The sequence below is a fragment of the Macaca fascicularis genome, chromosome 4 (assembly GCF_037993035.2).
Source record: "Macaca fascicularis isolate 582-1 chromosome 4, T2T-MFA8v1.1".
NCBI lineage: Eukaryota > Metazoa > Chordata > Mammalia > Primates > Cercopithecidae > Macaca > Macaca fascicularis.
In genome coordinates this window covers 7,670,778-7,684,137 of record NC_088378.1, presented here as the reverse complement: position 1 = coordinate 7,684,137, position 13,360 = coordinate 7,670,778, and the positions used below count along the sequence as shown (strand labels likewise).

Genomic DNA, 13,360 nt, shown 5'->3' with positions numbered 1-13,360 from the left:
GTTCTTAGCTCAAAAATTACTTTAAAACTTTCTCTGTACTTAGTCAACCCTTAATTAAAGTTTGTTTCTTTTTACAGAAGAGATCGTTGTTAATCCTAAATACGTGAGGTTACATAACAGCCACCTTTTTATGAAGTGGCAGTTGTTCTTCAGTTTTAAATAAATTACTAATATTATTGTTTTAAGATTTAATGAGTATTATATAAATAAAAACAAGTATTTGTTATTAAGACCTAAAATAACTAAATCTTACTTTGCTCTTTGTGTTAGTGTACTGCTTTAATGTCTAGCAAGAGGTAGGGATTGCAGACAGTGTGGAAATACTGGAGCCTATTTAAGCTTCAGATGAAAGCAGTCATTTTAAGCTACCTCATAAAATTTATACTATGTATATCAAATTATATATGTGTTTATATATAGTTGTCATTTTACTGACAACTAGGATTTTCCATAAGTTAATGGAAAATGTAAAATTTGAAAAGCACATTTATGGTCAGACGACACAGTAACCTTTTTATTCCTTTATTAGCTCCTGTTCTAATACAATGATAAGGCAAATTTTGTTGATGGATTCAAATGTAATGTACAAAGAAACAGCGGATAGATACCCAGTGAAAAAATATATGTGTCTATAACATCAGCATTGCAGGCTGAGCAGTTGAATCAGCTACCACAACACTAAGTGTAAGATGCATTTTATGTGAGGTTTTCTTCAGTGTTTTAAAACTGTTTCGTTTTTTTACAAATCCTGAAAGTAATTCTTTGATGCATTTTGGTTTTGAATTTTACTTTTCATTAATATTTTGTTGCTTATGATTGAGTTAGTAAATATTTTTCATGTTTCATTTCCTAATTTTCATTTTCTTAGTTTAAATTTGCTGAAAAATTTATAAACCAGAAAGTAACGTAGAGCTGTATTTGATTCTTTGGCTCTCCAACATTGCAGTATTGATTTTATACACAGCCTTAGCTATGTATTTATATATTTCGGGAAATGACTGCTAAATGCTGTAAGATTTCTCATGCCATATTTTTTTATTCTCTTAACAGTTTTTCCTGTTGTCCTTAATTCCAGTGTTCTAGTTTTTCAGAGTGATTGATCTGTTAGTTAAATCCAATAATTCATATATATATATATATATATATATATATATATTTTGAGATGGAGTCTCACTCTGTCACCCAGACTGTAGTGTGGTGGCACATTCTCAACTCACTGCAGCCTCTGCCTCCCAAGTTTAAGCAATTCTCCTTTCTCAGCCTCCTGAGTAGCTGGGATGACAGGTGCATGCCACCACACCTGGCTAATTTTTGTATTTTTAGTAGAGATGGGGTTTCGCCATGTTGGCCAGGCTGGTCTTGAACTCCTGACTTCAAGTGATCTGGCCACCTCGGCCTCCCAAATTGCTGGGATTACAGGGGTGACTCACCACGCCCGGCCCAGTAATTCAGATATTAAAAGGATGTGTACAAAAGTGGCAGTGTACATGTACAATAATTTGGATGCAATAAAAGAGTAGTGGTGATGGAAAAGCCAAAGACAAACGTGAGCTGAGGCTGTTGAAACATAAGAATGACTTTAAAACCTTTTAGCAAAATCCATAGTTGGGTGAATTAAGGGGAAAGAAAAAGGAGTAAAGGTCACATGAAACAGAACTGTGCAGTGACATCGGAGCAGAATTAACTGACAGTTGAACCTTAGTTTGGAAAAGAAAAAAATCAAGATAATTAAAGCAGAGAAATGTGATGAGACAGTAAGTAGTAACATGTTTTCAGGCCTACACAATAGTTTTCAGCATAGTGAAATTTGAAAAAAAAAAAAAAAAAAAAGGTAAATTCAAAAGATTGTAGAAAATGGGAAGAGCCTAAGTTCTGTAAAGGCAAGTACTCCCAAAACTTGAAAAATGTATATTCTGAACTTGATGGCATAACCTGTAGATTCCTAAACAGATGATTTCCTATTTAAACTGGTGGCTCCACAAGGAGGTTCTGGTCCCGTTGTAGCTTTGGATTTCATCAAGTAGTTGATGAAAAAAAGTTATTTTTGAGCTAAGAACAACCCATGGAATTTAACTTCACTGTGCTCTTTTTAAGAGGCCAAATTCGCAAGGTACAGAGAGCAACTAGATTAAAAAGCAAGTTACTAGAGTATGTATTATTTATTCATTTATTTTTGAAACGATGTTTCACTCTTCACCAAGGTGTGCCTGTATTTTGGGATCTGGGCCAAAGAAATGTGTGCTCTATAAAGTTGCAGTTAGTTGGATTCTTGACTCGGAGACTATTCATGCTTAAAGAGTATCAGCTGATAGATTAGTGTCAGTCTGCTGAAGGGGTATGTGTTGCAGAAAATATCCAGGAAAAAAAAATTGAAATCTTCTGTTGGTGTCTAAAAAACAGATGTAGAATTATGGAATGGTAGAGACTTGTCTTAACACCATTAGCAAAATGTCAGCAAAGATATTCTTAAGCATCATCAGCTCTTAAACAGTGATTATGGACAGGGCAGGGTTTGGGACTAGAAGTTGATAACCTCAGTTGCCTTACCCGTTGATCATTATGGAATGTTGTGTACAATGTAGGGTTTTACATATTAAAAGGGACCTAGACAAATCAGAGTTCGTCTAAACAGAGTTCGTCTAAACAGCCTCCCATGTCGTTGGTTTAGGGAAGAGGACACTTAGATATTTTAGAATTTTTCTTTTCTTTTTTTTTTTTTTTTTTTTTTTTTGAGGCGGAGTCTCGCTCTGTCGCCCAGGCTGGAGTGCAGTGGTGCGATCTCGGCTCACTGCAAGCTCCGCCTCCCGGGTTTACGCCATTCTCCTGCCTCAGCCTCCCGAGTAGCTGGGACTACAGGCGCCCGCCACCTCGCCCGGCTAATTTTTTTGTATTTTTAGTGGAGACGGGGTTTCATTCTGTTAGCCAGGATGGTCTCGATCTCCTGACCTCGTGATCCGCCCGTCTCGGCCTCCCAAAGTGCTGGGATTACAGGCTTGAGCCACCGCGCCCGGCCTAGAATTTTTCAAATGTTTGTGGGGCTGCTGAGTGGTGGCCAGTGGTAGAAATTTTAGGAGAGCAGATTTTGGTTTATTAAAACAAATTTATAATATTTAAGATCTTTAGAGATACCTAAAAATTTATCTTGATATTGGGGATATTTAGATAGAAAATACATGCCTGGAGTTCATGTTGGGAGAGTTTTTGTACTACGTGTGATTAAGCAAACTGTTCCGAATGTTTAGTTCTCTGAACAACTGCTGCGGGTTGTAGCACGGTGGTGGGGCATTTGAGTGTCATAATGTTTGATACAGCAAAATAATGTGTACAACATATTAAGAATTCCTATGTTTCATGAGAACACCTGTGAAGCTGTTACTTACAAAAGGACTAAAGCATTTCCCAAACCCATACTTGTTGCATGTTTCTGTAGTAGTTTGGCTATAATTGTATCCTCCTGCTAGGATAACATTCGCAGAAGCCCTGATTGCCAGGACTTACAAATGGAAAGCTTTAAAGACAAAACTTTTAAAAACAGGATTACGGAGGAAAAGAATAAATGGGCTCTTGCATACTTAGATTGGAAACCAATGGATTCAGTTCATTTATTGAGTAAGCATATGAAGCACAGGCACAGAGAGGTTGTAAGAAAGGGACTTGTCTAAAATCACAGTTACTGTTAGAACTGGAATCAGAACTTGTTCTGAGTAACACAGAGGAAGTGCTGGTGATTTTCTACCTTTTTTTTTTTTCCTGTTTATAATAATTGGCCAAACTCAACAGTGAATAAGATTATAAAGCCCTTGAGGACCGGAACTATGTCTTGGTCACCTTTTCATTCCCATCATTACTACCTTGTACATTAATTGGTGTTCTGTTATGAAATTGAGTGATATATCTTAGAGACTGAAAAAAAGATGGTAAAAAGACTTATCTGTCTTCCTTATTAGAGTAAGTTCTTTGAGAGCTGGAACCATGACTTGTTTAACTTTAATGCTGCAGAAACCCAGCATTCTTCCCTTTGTTTACCTCCACCAGGTATTTATTGAGGGCCAGCTGTGTTCCAGGCACCTGGGGACACACTGGTTAATAGAGTCTCATGGAACTTTGTGTTATTAATCAGAGTAGCATAGGTATTTATAAACGTACAACTTAAGTGGTAAATGAATTGTATTCTCTAACCAGATAGATGCTCATGTATGAGGACTGTTGGTTTTATGCTTTATTTATTTATTTATTTATTTATAGACAGTTTTTTGCTCTTGTTGCCCAGGCTGGAGTGCAGTGGCACCATTTTGGCTCACTGAAACCTCTACCTCCTGAGTACAAGTGATTCTCCTGCCTCAGCCTCCCAAGTAGCTGGGATTACAGGCGTCCGCCACTATGCCCAGCTAATTTTTATATTTTTGGTAGAGACGGGGTTTCACTATGTTGGCTAGGCAGGTCTTGAACTCCTCACCTCAAGTGATCTGCCTGCCTCGGCCTCCCAAAGTGCTGGGATTACAGGCATGGGCCACTGCACCTGGCACATTTATATATTTTTTAATCTAGTCATCTTATATGAATTTTTTGATAACTTGCAATAGATTCTTTTTTTTAAGTTTGATAAATTTGTTTACCTGGAAAGTCACTGTTCTTCCCTAGATTTATTATATTACTATGGTTACTTATAATAGTAGATTCTTCAATATTGAACTATTCTTGCACTCAGTATATAAATTCTACTATGTCTTAGTGCATTTTTATTTTTCTATTTCTTTCAGATGTTTGCATCTATATTTTTAGGCAAATTTTATCTATAGTTTTCTTTCCTGCTGTTGTTCTCAGGCTTTGATATTGGCGTGATGCTAACTATATAGTAAGAATAGGTAGTTTCTGAAGAAGATATTTAAATGATAATTATACGCAAAGTGCTTTATTGGTCCAGAGACCTGGCTAAAGGATATATGTGTGATTTTAATTAGATTAAATTTTTCTAATGCCCCTTGGTTAATTACTTGCTGTAGTTATATAAATTATGTAAATGAGCATTTGTGTTTAAATTATTATTTGGTTGTTGAAAACTTGATTTGAGAATTGCTGTCATATGCTAATTTAAGATAAACACCAATTTGATACTGGACATTTTTAGGAAAGATTTAATTATAAAGCTAGAAGTATAAAAAGAACCTTAGGAAATAATAAAATTCTGCCCGTATCATGTAGTCAAATCCAAGGTAATCTCTTGATTTTTGTTGATTTTATTTGCTATTCAGAGAAAAGCATTTGGTAAGCTTTAATAAGCAAATTGTTATTTAAGAGATAAAATTTGTTATAAAATGAATATTGGTATCACTGAAGCAGAAAATGTATTACAGTGCCTTTTTTAATTGATTAAGATTTTATAACTAAGAATAGCTTTGATCTTGCCTTTTTGCTGTGTTGCATTTTATTTAACCAAAACTGATTTAAATAACTAGTTAGAAAAATTAAAGAGTGCCTTCATATTTGATAGTTCCTAAGGAACTGTCAATAGATTGAACTTCCCCATGTTTGGAAAGCATACAAAATACATTTAAAAAATAAAAGACATTTTATTTTTAAATACTAATGGATGCAAGCCTTTCTCCCAAGGAGGACACAGTCTGTAGGATAGAGAGACATTACATATGCATCCGGCTAACCTTCATAATGACAGCTCTTACTAGGCAGTATGTTCCAATGGACAGGAGCCTGTCTTCTGGTGCATACTAGAAGCTTAGTAATTTTTGAAAGGATCCGCTTTCTTTATAGTACTCGGCTCATTAAAATAGAATTCGCCTACTTAAAAAAAAATGTATATGTATATCCAAGAACAGTAATACAGGTTTTTAAAAACAGGTCATTGATTTTAGGTATCACTACTTCCTCTTTTTATATTTAATATTTCAGTTATTAACCCAGTGTAGTTTGATCTGTTACTATCTCTTTCCCTTGAAACTTCTCTGATCACCAGTGGCTTATAGTCAAATCCAAGGTACCATCTTTTGCTGTTTATCTTACATTCTTTTGTAGTATTTGATACTGTTGATCACCCTGTCCTTGAATCTGTCATTTCTTAGCTTCTCTAACACCCCTCTTCTCTAGTTCTCCTTCCTACCTCCATTTCTTCTTGGTTTGGATCTTCTTTTCCTTACCCCTTCCTTTTTCTCAAGTGCATTCCGTCCTTCTTTCTCCCGTTACTTGCTCTAAGACGTCTCTTCTGATAGCTTTAACCATTAGATTTGTATATGAAACTCAGACTTCTGCTGAACTTGCAGTCTGTTGTCTTTTGAACATCTCTGTTTGGGTATTCTAAAGATATCTAAAAATAATCGAAGTGGTCCCATTTAAATGTCCTTCAGACAGATTAGTTCTGAAGTACAAAAGAGGCTTTGGTATTAGTTTTGTCTGACAGGCATTCTTATAGTTGTTTACTGAAGCTATCATTTGGAATGACTGGCCTCATTTAGATTTGGAAAAATTAGATAAACTAACAAGTCCATATTATACCGGTTAGGAAGGAGCTTGGGCTTTGAAGTTGATTTAATAAGATATGTTATTTGATTGGTATAAAAATTGGTTTGTGGTAGAAATTAATTAAGGCTGTAGTCCTGTTAAACATGGGCTTAATCCAGAGAATGACAGAATAGGCCAGGAGCTCTTTATTTGAGTTTTAACGCTTTATCAATGAAACCTCCCCTGCCCTCTCTTTTTCCCCTGGACTAGCAAGAATATTTTTTTTGTCTAACACATTTAAAATTTTTACTTTTAACAGAAATTAGCAGAGTACGGAAAGACATGTACAATGACACATTAAATGGCAGTACAGAGAAAAGGAGTGCAGAATTGCCTGATGCTGTGGGACCTATTGTTCAGTTACAAGAGAAACTTTATGTGCCTGTAAAAGAATACCCAGATGTAAGTATATTTTGTTGTTTTATTCAATTTTGTTCTGCTTCACATATTTTGGGAAGAGATATATTTGGTGGTAAATACTTAAGCATTATTAGCCACTTTAAAAAAATGCAGTCATCAACTGAAGTGTGAATAATTTGGCATGGATAATTTAAAAAGTTTCTTTCTAAATATGTTTCCATTTGATTGCTGCTATGTCACTTTGGAAATGCACATGGTATAGACTCTTGGGTTTCAAAACTGAATGAGGAATTGTGGAAAGCACTCTGGCCTGATTGTCACAGAGCACCAACCACAACTCTGCTCATCTTTAATCTGACCTTCAAGAAGCCACAGCTTGGGCCACAGCATTCTTTCTGTAAAATGAAGGTGTTGGACTACAAGGTTCCTTTCAGCTCTAAAATTTTTATTGAAACCACTGTTTGTAATCTGATTTCCCCCCATCTTAGTCCATTGTTCAACTATTCTCTATAAACATCTTGCAAATAGCCTCCTTTTCCTATATCTGTTAATTTCTAAATAAATCCAGATTCTTTGCTTTTTGTTACAAAACCCTATGTGATACCGTCCATTCTATTTCTCTGACCTCATCTAAAATGATTTTCCCTCTTCTTTACCACACTGTAGTCACATTGGCCCTCTTTTGGCTTTTAGAGCAAGTCAAGTCTGTTCCCAGTCCTAGGGACCTTTATGTTAGCTGTGCTCTGATCTCTGGCTGGCTGCTTCTTGTCATTAAGAATTTAGCTCAAATGTCACTTCAGAGAGGCTTCCCCTGACCTTTTTATTTAAAAGCCATCTGTCTAGCTACTCACTGTTTCACATTGTCTTTTTTTTTTTTCTTTGCAATAGCACTTATAATCGGGCATTTCTCTGGTTTATTTTCTCTCTCTCTCTGTCTCCCCAGAAGAATGTAAGGTGTACATAAAACAAGAATCTTGTCTTTGTTATTCACTGCTGTATCCCTCGTAATATTGGCACATAATAGGTAACAATAGTTGTTGAATAAACCAAGAAAAGATGGTGGCTTTTTGCTAAATTTCAGAGGACTTTTATGAAAGCAGATGAAAAAAGGAGTTATTATAATGTCAGAAATACGATGTTGTGCTCTATGATGCATTGGTTATATGGACAGAACACTAGTCTCTAGATGAGAAATGTCTTAAGTTGAATTAATAGGAAAAAGCTTTGATACTTTGCGGTTACATTACAATTTGCAAAAATTGATCTATATAACCTTTTTTTTTTTAATTATTTATTCTGGTTTTATAGGTATTTGGTTGCAAATACACAAATAGTCTTGGATAATGTAGGAAAAGAGGAGTTGGTTGGAAGATTATTGAGTAACACAGAGGATTAAAGGAATAGCTGGAAAACAAAGTGCCATGTTAGGCTAGGAACGAGGGCATCTGAGAACTTGAGCAGCAGGAGTTTGTGGAGCTTCTCGGTTGAGAGCCTTGCTGACATAACTTGGCATCGGTGCCTCCCAGACTTTATCTTTAAAATTCTTAGAAGAGTGAATGTGTTCTGGGCCTTTCTGACTGGGGAAGTGAAGTTACCTACCATTACCTAGACACGACCACTGTGAGCCTACCCTGGGTATTAGGATTATTTGTAGAGATGGGAAATTGTGATTTGGGCAGCTGTTCCAATTGGGGTCTACTGCTGTTAGGTTTTTCACTATCCCAGAAAGGTTAGCAACTGTCTGTTTTGCTTATTTAAACCTTAAGGGATAATGTTTCTGCAGTGGGCATTAACATAGAATATGTAAGACCTTGATAGAGAATACAATGTTGATCTGTCTGGTTCCATCTCTTAAAAAAGGAAATCCTATTCAAGGAAGGGATAGTTATGCATTATTTAAAAGACATATGTTTCATATAGTCTTCTAAGTCAGGACTTGAGTCTAGAGGGCAACTCTTCACTATATTCCTTTCCTTCCTCCTCCAGTTGTGACTTCTTGCCACAGTGAACTACTGTTACTGACAGGTGTGTTGGAGCATGATATTTGTCTTGATCGGTGATTCTCAAAACACACTCCTTGGACCATAGTTTCTATGCTTTCTGGGAACTGTAAATATTCAAGCCCCTTTCCATACTTATTGAATCAGAAACTCTGGGGTAAGGGTGAGGCCTAGCAATCTGCCTGTTAAGCCCTGTAGATAATTCTGATGCTTGCTGAAGTGTGAGAATCACTCCTCTAAGTTTTTTGGGTTTTTTTTTTTTTTGGAGCGGGGGCAGGGTCAGCCAGGCTGAGAGGTAGGTGATCATGTACCTGGTTATTTTGCCAAGCATCATCATTTCAGGAGGCCTGAAACGGTAAGTGGTGAAGTGATGAATTAAACAGTGTCACTGGTCTCGTGGAGTGGACATCTCAGTGGCAAAGACAAACAGTAAACAAATGAATCTATAGCTGTAATCAGTGTTATGGAGGAACATAAAGTGGGGTAGACAGATGAATAGTGACTGTGTATGGAAGGAGGTATTCATTTTTAAGGGTAATCAGGGAAGAAATCTCTTATAATATGATGGGAATGGAGAGACAGGAACAGAATGATGGGAGGAAGGCATGAAAACCATCTGGGAGAAAAACATTCCAGGCAGAGTGAACAGCAAGTACAGCTGACTCAGGCAGGAACGTGCTTGGGAAGTGTAAGACGTGAGGTTAGAGAGTTAGCAGAGGGGCAGTGTCATGCCGTGGTCAAAAGTAGGAACTCAGAGTCAAGACTTCTAGCTAGTTTTGCTGCTTGTTTTGTGGCTTTGGTGTTACACTTGATCTTAACCAAAAGCCTGGGAAGTGATGTTGTTTTGTGACTTTTCATTCCTGGTGTTCAGTTTTCTCATTTCTGTAATGGAGATATTAAACTTCTCACAAGATAATGAAGACGAAAGAGTTAATATGAGTGAAGCACTTGGAAAATGTCTTTATGCTGTGTGTCACAAGAATGGAAGCTCTATCAGGGCAGGAATCTTTTTGTCTTTCAGTACCGTATTTCCAGTGCTTAGAATGTGTCTGGTAGATGGTGTATGCACAGTAAGTATTTGTGCATATTTGTATGAAACTCACTCTTTCAGATATTGTTCAACTTTTCTTTTTCTTTAAACCTGTTGTCTTTTGCATTTGCACATAGCACGTTACCTACAGAAGTCAGTGTTAAGTTAGAGATAGTGTTTTGAACTTAGCTGTGCAGAGCTCTGAAACTGATAGGAGAAGAAAGTCTCAGACTCAAGGTCTGAGAAATGAAGCAGTGCTGTAGTGCCCTATGCAACGTTTTTGAAGTTTGACCTCATGATGTAAGAATGAGAAGCTGATATGAATAGGCCACTGAAAATGTATTAAAATTTTTACAGAATTAATACTTATGAATAAAGCAGACTTCTGTTGCATCTCTACTGTGTACCAAGCACATTCTGGGTGAGAATATTTAATTCTTTTGAAAAAACTCTTTGATACAGTAAAGACAGTAGGTTTTTTAGTCAGATAAGCCTAGCTTTTGAATTCTGGCTTCTCCCCTTATAGGCTGTATTTGTCAACAATTGCCACAATAATGCTCCATGATAAAACACCCTAAAACTGGGTGGCTTAAAATAATAATCATTTATTTCTGTGCTCATGGGTCTGTATGTTGGCTGAGGGTATACTGATTAAGGTGGAGCCTAGCTTGATTGAGGCTAACTGTGGGTGGGTTTAGGTTTTCTCCATTCATGTTCCTGCTGGACCCAGGCTAAAGCGGGCAGTGGCTGCTTAGGGCATGCTGTTATGTCAGGCCACTGGAATGCAAGATCCAAGCCAAATTGCATAAGCATGTATAAGGCCTCTGCTCTTGTTCCTTTCCATTAGCCCAGTGATTCCCAGCTGGTGGCAGTTTTACCTATGGGGACATTTGGCAATGGCTAGAGATACTTTCAGTGTCTAAACTTGGGAGAGGGGGTACTATTGGCATCTAGTGGGTAGAGTCCAGGGATACTGTTAAACATCCTATAATGCACAGGACAGTCAGCCTCTGTGCACCTCCAGCCCCCCAACTAAGAATTACCTGACCCCAAATGTCAGTAGTGCTGACGTTGAGAAACCTCAAAGTCAGCACTACTGACATTCACTTCATTTACAGTGAGAAGGGGACTGAAATAAATATTTGCCGAACAATAAATGAGATGATCACATTGGCTTTGAGCGTATGGCTGCTTTTTAGAATCTGTTTGTCTATGAAGTTATAAGGTTCACTTCATAGGATTGTTTGGAGGAGTGAAGGTAACAAATATGTGACACCTGATAGAGCAGGCACTCTGTGGTTTTTGTGATTACACATAAGAAAAATAATCCTGTTCTTGAAGGAGCTCAGTCTTGTATGAAAGATAAAAGATTAAATTATTTAAGACTTTAAGTTTCTTGTGCATTCATAAAACTACAGACATGAAAGAGCATTGAAGTTATATTTAGACCATCAAACTGTTTATCTGGCTGGTCAAGTTTTCTTGTTTGAATCCATGGAAATGTTATAAATGATTATGAATAGAGTTAACTGATTTACATAAGTAAAAAGTGTTATATTTTGAATGAGCCAGTAATAATTTTGTCATTAAATTTGCCTAGTTATCAATTTCAAGTTGCTGGAAATTGTTCTATAGGATCTGCCAGAGTAGTAGATTTGATAAATATTGGCGAGGTCTAGCTGTTGACGATACTAGTCGTCCTGTTAAATGCATGAACAGTTTAGATTGGTAAACTGCTTCCTTTGGACATGATTTGATGATTAAATTGTAGTGAGACTTCTTGGAGTTATGTGAATATAGTTCTGATTTTCTGATGTTTTTAAAATGGGCTTTAATTTCGAATAATAGCTTTTGAAAGGCATCTCTTGGGTCTAGGCCATCATGAATACCCATATTGTCAAAGGTTTTGTAAGATAGACAATGTCTCTTCAAGGATTGTGTTTTCAGCCTGTAGGATCCCAGCCTGGTTGCTGTTGTGAGTAGTTTAGATTCATAATGTTATTCACAGTACACTCTTATAATAATATATGTTGATGATGGAACATGAGTTGTAAGTTCTCCTTCTGTTTCATTTTCCTGGGTTTGCAAATCAGCTTAGGCTAGTCATAGCTTCTGAGTTAGTTAGCATAGGGTTGTTATTTGTCACCAGTCTTGAGAAGCTGGTGTCAAATTGGGTGTTGAGCTGGCATTTGTTTTAGAGGGATTATGGGGAGAGGGGCCAATTCAGTAAGTTATCTTTCCTTAAAGGCTTTGTTCCTTTGACGAAGGATGAATCAAGAACCTCAGGAGTCTTGATGTACTCTACTTTCACTTTCATTCTTCTGAATAACAAATGATATTAAATCAAAATTTAATGATATTCAAAGTCTCCTTTTTCAGTACCCAGGTTAACACTTTATTTTTGCCTGAATATGATCATAATTTTATGAGTGAAAATAATCTTTAAAAGTAAGATCTGCATGTCTCTCTTTGATAGTTTGTACAGGAATCTATTTAAAGGTAGTTTTTCTCATTAGTATATATTTTTATTCAGTGGAGTTGTGAAGTGATTCAGATTACATATTAACCTGTTAAAGTTTTAATTTAGCAGTGTGATTTGATAATGTAGGGCATATCTTTACATTTTAGGTGGGGAAACTTACTGTTGATGTATAATTTCAACTAGATTGGTTTAGTAAAAGTCAATTTATGACTCTTCATTGTGTTTTGAAGTTTCCTCTTTATTTCACTCTGTAAGGGTATATTTAGGGCCTGTTGTGTACCAAATATTTCATAGGCTTTTTATGGTTTGGGATATACTACATTTCTTAGGATGTTAGTAAATAATTACAGAAAGGGTTACAAGACAGTCTGAAAACAATACATAGCTGATATTTTCCCAAAGTTTAACATTTCTTTAATAAGGCCTTTCCGAGTTTTAAAAATGCAGGCACTTTCTTTTGTAAGTAATATGTTTTAATATTTGATAGGAACTAGTGCTTAGAAGAACAAAAGAAAAGATGGGGTTATTAGGGAAGAATTATTCAGATTAGACAGAAACGTTTGTCTATGATTTATCTAAAGAGTTAGAATCTACTCTGTTAAAATTACTGCTACAAAGGACTTATGTATAATTTGATAATAATTTGATATCTACTCATAGATATTCAATCTCCATATCTCTGGGATTCTTGCTGAAATAGCCAAAGTATATAATATAGAAATCGAGGAGAAATCTGCTTCTCAGTGCTATGCATATTCCAGGAACATTGAACTATTTCTGATAAAGATTAAAGGAACGCTCAAGGTGATGGTCTCCTTTCATCACAATTTGAGAGAGCAGTGTCTCCGGGAGTAAAATGGCTAATAACAGAATCTTCCTCCTCCTAACCCCTCATATTGTCACACATGAAATGGGCTGTGAAGCAGTCAAAGGTTATACTGCTTGAACTCTTCCACGCATTTCAGTTCCTGTTTA

The 13,360-nt window shown here is 36.4% G+C and overlaps 1 protein-coding gene across 18 annotated transcripts in view; it reads left to right on the top strand.

Annotated features, from left to right (window-relative positions):
• QKI (QKI, KH domain containing RNA binding) overlaps nt 1–13,360 on the top strand; it is a 162,581-nt gene that overhangs the window by 32,486 nt on the left and 116,735 nt on the right. For all 18 annotated transcript variants that reach the window (XR_012433282.1, XR_012433281.1, XM_045390386.3 and 15 more), the window contains exon 2: nt 6,773–6,915. Coding sequence is in view for 16 of the 18 variants with exons in the window: in XM_045390386.3 (XP_045246321.1) it covers nt 6,773–6,915 (143 nt within the window). In the remaining 2 variants the exon portion in view is untranslated. The remainder of the gene's footprint in view (nt 1–6,772; nt 6,916–13,360) is intronic.